This window comes from Glandiceps talaboti, chromosome 9 (genome assembly GCF_964340395.1).
Source record: "Glandiceps talaboti chromosome 9, keGlaTala1.1, whole genome shotgun sequence".
Taxonomy (NCBI): Eukaryota; Metazoa; Hemichordata; class Enteropneusta; family Spengelidae; genus Glandiceps; species Glandiceps talaboti.
The window spans coordinates 8,569,117-8,575,881 of NC_135557.1; the positions used below are offsets into that span (position 1 = coordinate 8,569,117).

The 6,765-nt window shown below is 41.6% G+C and overlaps 1 protein-coding gene across 1 annotated transcript; it reads right to left on the minus strand.

The window, feature by feature from the left end:
* Window positions 1-903: 903 nt before the first annotated feature.
* LOC144439751 (uncharacterized) lies at window positions 904-6,477 on the minus strand. The gene is made up of 2 exons (XM_078128985.1): window positions 6,303-6,477; window positions 904-6,185 (listed from the first exon to the last, which is right to left on the minus strand). Exons 1-2 carry the CDS (start codon window positions 6,475-6,477, stop codon window positions 904-906), a joined length of 5,457 nt encoding a protein of 1,818 aa, XP_077985111.1.
* Between the last annotated feature and the right edge of the window lie 288 nt (window positions 6,478-6,765).

The window sequence follows — 6,765 nt, forward strand, 5'->3', positions numbered from 1 at the left end:
CTCTTTGTATTGCTACATGATGTATGAAAGGACATATGTACTAAATATCAATCTGATTGTCTCAAAACTACATCTACCACAGACTGACCATAAACAAGGTATGAAATGTTACAATAAAGTCAAAAATCTATGCATACCTTACTATAACCGTGGAACTATGTTTCGGTGCGTAAGAACATCTTTCAATACAAGTTGCGAGATATTGCTTTCAGCGGCACTGATTCGTGGGACCAAAACATCAACAACTAGTCAGATATAAACTTTGTACAGAAACTACTAACAACGTCGATGTCCTTGATAGAGGGTGCTGTTGATGAAAATACTTTACTTCGATGATAAGTGCATAAGTCCGTTACACTCCCATCAAATTACTCAGGAATAATTACTTATTTCATAAAACAAACACTGATTAATAAACCTAATTGTAGTTAAAGATCAAGTCTGACAGTTATGGTAATTATAAGTAATTTCTAAGATAAACCTTAAATGTTCTATATACCAATTTTAAAACTTTGTTCGCTATATATCAAAGTCTAAACACAATGAAAATGTCCACTAATTTAACACTAATTAAAGTTATTCAACAACAGAATCAGCTTTTGGATTGGTCGCTCAAGGGTTGTGAGTCTTCCTTCACGTTTTCTTATCTTGTTCAGGTTCCTTGTACCAACTTGAACCTTGACCTTTCTCACTAAACCATCATCATCTTCTGTTGTCTCAATTACAATTGCTAATGGCCATTCCATGCGTGGAACTTGATCATCCTTTAGCAAAACTATATCTCCTCTCTTCATATTTCTTCTTGTTGTATTCCACTTCTGTCGTTGAGTGACAACGTTGAGATACTCCTTCCTCCATCTGCCCCAGAATTGCTCAGCTAAGTACTACACTCTTCGCCAACGCTTACAAGTCCTCCCTAACAAATTTACCTGGCGGGGGAAGAGCTGCTCTTGATTTCATGGTGAGCAAATGATTGGGTGTCAGTGGTTCAGGACTCATTGGATCACTTAGATTCTCTGTTGTAAGTGGACGACTATTCACTATGGCCATAACTTCGTAGAGGAATGTTCGCAAAGATGACGTATCAAGTCGACCTTGCGATTGATGTATGATAGATGATAATACACTTCTCACTGTCTTGATCTGGCGCTCCCATACACCACCGACATGACTAGCGTGTGGAGGATTCATCACAAACTCACACTGATTCTCTGTAAGGAACACCTTTATCCTTTCTGTATCCAACTCTTTCAATGAATCTTCAAATTCATTCTTCGCTCCTACAAAATTGGTACCTTGGTCTGAGCGGAGTCGCTGTACTCTACCTCTGATGGCAATAAAACAGCGCAAACCATTGATAAAGCTATCTGTAGACATATCGTCAAGGACTTCAATATGAATAGCTCTTGAACACATACAGGTGAAAAGCAATCCATATCTCTTACACTCCCTTCTTCCATCCTTTATCATAAAGGGACCAAAGCAGTCCATACCGCAAAAGGTGAAAGGTGGGGAAGGTTCTACTCTGTCTTCTGGAAGGTTGGCCATTTTCTGTTCAGCTACTGGACGGCGAAGTCGTCGACATTTGATGCACCTGTAGACATGAATAGCTACAGCCTTTAATCCACCTATTATCCAATAGCCATTGGCTCTTAGCTCATTGAAGGTCATTCCTCTTCCTTGATGCTGGACCTTGTTGTGGATGTGGGAAATGAGCAACCTTGCAACTTCACTATCTTTAGGAATGATGGCTGGATGTTTCACACTGTCTGAGACACCTGCCTTCTCTAATCGACCTCCCACTCTCAATACACCTTTGCTATCAAGGAACGGGTTTAACCTGTATATGCTACTGTTGCTCTTCATTGTATTCGATGATCTCAATGAATTGATTTCCATGCCAAAAGTTTGACCTTGGATGACTTTGATTATATATGTTTCTGCTTCTTGTCTCTCCTTTGGGTTTGACGACTCATCACTACCTTTCTTATTCTTTAGAAGTCTTCTTATTCGTGCTACAGCACCAACAGCTTTGGGCCATGTCGAGAAGCGTGATAGGCGATTCTCCAATCTGAATGGCTTTGGTGATGCAGCAGTCATAAATGTCATCACGTTTCTCACCTCTGGATCACCGACACTCAACTCATAAGCTGGTTCTTCTGCCGTGGTTAACTCTGTATCCCACAGAAATGTAGGTCCTGTAAACCAGTTTGAGGCAAGCAATTCAGGTATGAAGGCACCTCTGGATGCAATGTCTGCAGGGTTTTCTTCTGTTGGTACATAGCGCCACTGATTGGGTGTAGAGGCTTGTCTGATTCTCTGGATTCTATTCGCTACAAACACATGAAACCTTCGAGCTTCATTGGCAATGTACCCTAACACCACTTTGGAGTCGGTCCAGAAGTATTCTCTATCTAACTTCAGCTCTAGTTCATCCTTTAGAATGCTGCTCATGTTTGAAGATACCACTGCAGCTGTCAATTCCAAGCGAGGAATTGTGACAACTTTGATTGGCGTTACTCTTGCCTTGCCACAAATTAAGGAGCAGTGTACTTTATTCTCACCAATCAACCGTAAGTATGAGCACTGACCATAACCATTTGTACAGGCATCTGAAAAGTGGTGCAACTCTGCAGCTTTAATGCATCCGAATTCAGGTGGCTTGTAGCATCGAGGAATTTCTATTTTTCTCAGGTTAACAAATTCGGCTTTCCATCTCTCCCACCGTGGACGTAAGTTGTCTGGTAGGGGTTCATCCCAGTTGATCCCATTTCGACACATCTCTTGTAGGATTCCCTTGCCTATAAGTATGAATGGTGCAAGAAAACCCAATGGGTCATAAATAGACGCTACTGTGGACAGGATGCCGCGCTGGGTAGGTGGTTGTTCCTTGACCTGAATTCCAAACTTGAATGTATCTGTCTCTACGCACCACTGGATCCCTAATGCTCTCTCTATTGGTAGACTGTCAAGACTTAGGTTGACATTCTTTATTCCTGCTGCTCTCTCGCTAACAGGGATGGCTTCCATTACTTCTCTGCTATTAGATATGAACTTATGAAGATGCAATCCTCCTTTTGCACACACGGCTTGTGTTTCATTTACCAACTGGATTGCTTCTCTCTCTAACTCTGTACTGGTGAGGCCATCATCTACGTAGAAGTTCTTTCTTATGAAGTTTGCTGCCACTGGAAATTCTGCCTCATGTTGGCTTGCAAGATACTTCAATCCAAAGTTGGCACACCCAGGAGAAGAAGCAGCCCCAAATAGGTGTACCTTCATTCGGTAGACAACAGGCTCATTAGTAATGTCACCATTCTCCCACCATAAGAACCGTAAATAGTCACGATCTTCCTTGTTGACAAGGAACTGGTGGAACATTCTCTCTATATCGCACATCACTGCTACTGGATTCTTCCTGAACCTGCACAGTACTCCAACTAAGCCATTTATTAAGTCAGGACCAGTGAGGAGATGATTGTTCAGTGATGTTCCTTTGAATCGTGCAGAGCAGTCGAACACGACTCGTATCTTCTCAGGCTTTTGAGGATGGTAAACACCATGATGAGGGATGTACCACACTCTATCTTCTTCCTCTTTACTGCTAACTCTCTCTGCATCACCTTTATCTATGATGTCATCCATGAATTTCTTGTAATCATCATAGTACTTGGGGTTAGTTGCAAACTTTCTCTTCAGGTGATTGAGACGAACAACTGCTGTTCTCTTGTTATTTGGCAATGTAGGCCTTGTAGACTTGAAGGGAAGAGGCATACTGTAGTGACCGTTTTCTGTTTGCTGAATGCTTGTCTCCATACTGTTGAGAAACTGAAGATCTTCTTGAGATATGACTTTCTCTCCATGACCTTTCTCTGTGAAATCTGACTCCAGTGCACGGATTACCTCTTTGGGGGATATACATGGCGCCTCCTTGACTATTATACGATGACATACACTAGCAGCATAGCTACATGACTCTGTTTCAGTGTAGCCAATGATACTCCATCCCAGATCTGTTTTGATAGCATATGGCTCTTCATTTTTTCCAACTATGGTTTCTCTTGGGGCCAATGCTTGTGGGCAATTATATCCAATAAGTATTCCAACTTCACAGCCTTGTAGGGGTGCAATGTCGTGAGCTATTCTTTGGAGATGTTGCCATTTCTGTGCTGTACTTGATGTAGGGATGTGTGATCTATCAGCTGGTATGAAGTCTCTTGTGTATGCCTGTTGAATCATTATGCGGTCAGGTGTTGACATTCCTCTGACACATAGATCGGAGACAGCATAGCAGTTAGTAACAGATGATGCTGAAGTCATCGTTGAAAGCTTCAATCTTACTGGCTGAAGGTTAACGGCTAGAGACTGTGCTATATCTTCCAGTACAAATGATGAGTCACTCTGGGTATCCAATAATGCATAAGTTAGGACTTCATTTGATGGTGACTCCCTGGATGAAACCCATACTGGCACAATCATAGACGTACTAAAGCCACTTCCTGATTGAACATTACATGACACCACTGAAGCTTCTACTTTACTCTCTGTGGTTGTCTCAGTAGATGCCTTTTCTCTCTTCTCATCGTGTAGAATAGTTGGGTGCCTCTTCTTACACTTTTCACAGGTTAGTTTTCGACGACAATCTCTCGAATTGTGTCCTACCTTGAGACAGCTGAAGCATACTCTGTTTTCTTGAATAAACTGCTTTCTTTGCTCCAGAGTCTTACTCTTGAATTCAGGACATGTGCTAAGTTGATGATCCAGCTTCTTACATAGCAGGCAAGGCTTAGGCACATATGTATTTTCCTTACTTTGTTTGTCGTTGACTGCTGTTGAACCTGTAGCTAGTGTGGTGCCTTTATTTCTGTTTACTCTTCTCCCTGTATCTTTCGTCTCCTTTGGTTCTGCAGCATTGCTGTATTCCCTCATACATGATAATGATGATATGGGGTTACATGCTATATGTGCTTCTTTGCTCGTATAGGTGACAAAGTCTTCAAATGTTGGGTATTCACCTGTACGATCCATTATGTCTGTGACCTGCCTATTCCATCGTGCAGCAGCCCAGTCTGGCAGTTTGGCCAATAACTTTCTATTCTCTTCACAATCGTCTAAGATCCTTAAACCTGTTACATGTGGGGTAGCGTCCCTGCAAGCCCTCAGAAAATCGGCAAATTCTTGTAGACCTGCAGAATCTTTTGGTCCTATTTTCTGCCACTTTGACAATCTGTCTCTGAATGCTTTCTGCACTCTGAATGGATGACCATAACGTTCTTCTAGGAGTTTCCATGCTCCCTTGTATGACTCTTCAGAAGTACTGTAGAAGAAACCTTCAACTGCCTTGGATGCTGTTCCTCCCAAGTACCGCTTTAAGTAGTACATCTTTTCAGCTGATGAGATATTTCTGTTATCAATCAGTGTCTTGAAGCTTGTTTTCCACTGCACATACTGAAGTGGATCCCCACTAAATACAAAGGGCTCTGGCGTTGGAAGTCTGCTCATTGTTAAACTGTCTTGTAGAGCACGAGTTATAGACAATGTATCATCTGGAGCAGAAGTTTGGTGCATGAATTGGTTTGTTGTGTTGTGCCTTGAGACTGGAGTTGAACTATATGGGCCATTTGCCAGGAATGGTTTACTTTCATCAGCAATGCTGACCTTATTGAACTCTTCATCATATACTTTAAATCTGGCTCTGGCCTTCTCTATCTCCTTTTCCTTCTCTAGGCGCTCTATCTCTCTTGTCAGCTGCTCCTGTTGATATTTAATCGCATCCAATTCATCTTGCTTTTCTTCTTTAACTTTCAAAATCCTTAACTCTGCTTCCTGTGCTGCAAGTTCAGCTGCAGCATCTGTGCGTTTTGCTGACGTGCTCTCTGAGGTTCTATGTGACACCGTACTGAATATAGAAGCATTGTCGTCACATAACAATACCTCTTGTAGTTGTTTAACAAGCTCCCCTTCGTTTCCCTTTCTTCTCGTTGTTGCTGCTTGTAGGAGTTGGCGAGTAACTGCTGTACATGTGTCAGTTCGTCGCAACATTTCTTGGCCTGGAGGGCAAACTTCACGTAGTGCTTCATATGCTGTGATCACTTCATCTTGGGCCATTTCTATAGCAGTGTATAACTCAGCAATGGTGTCTTCTGGACACTGTCCCTTTAAGTTTCTACGTCCTAACTTGCTTGCTTTTTTCCAGGAATCATATTTTTGGTCAAATGCCCCTTTCAATTTCCTTTCTTTTTTCACCTTCTCTGTCTGTTTATATTCAGCCATTTTTTGTGTTGGTTTGTGAACTCTGTTACTTCTGCGTATTCTCTGGTTACCATCCTCTTGGCTGAATTCTGATTTCTTGTCTTCTTTTCTTTGCATGATACCTGGTGTTTTCTCTCTGTCAGTTGGATCACGCATTGTTTCTAAAGTGTCTTTATAGTACTCTATTTCCCTTTGCAGTATGTCCGCCATTCCTACAGTTGCCATAGTGACACTGTTCACATTGTACACAAGTAAATTTGATACTGTATAAAGTTTTGTCCAAAGTAGTGTACTCTAATTTAGCAGGCTTGGTAATATACTGGTAATACTGTATACTTCAATTACGTTTCTCCTTTTTCACCACATGAAGGGATGCGCTTCACTTGACAGGAAGTCAGTCTTCTTGGCCTTGCAGCTGTTGTATGATTTCCTTTCCTTGTAGTTGACAGTTTAGTTTCTTCTATGTCCTTTAATTAATTCCACAGACTTTGTGTCTCTCTTTTCTCTCTCTCT

Bases quoted from the DNA above. Each gene is read 5' to 3' on its own strand.
- LOC144439751 (XM_078128985.1), bottom strand. From the start codon at position 6,477: ATGGCAACTGTAGGAATGGCGGACATACTGCAAAGGGAAATAGAGTAC. The intron at 6,186-6,302 runs GTAACAGAGTTC...CCTGGAAAAAAG, and splicing joins TAACCAGAGAATACGCAGAA to CAAGCAAGTTAGGACGTAGA.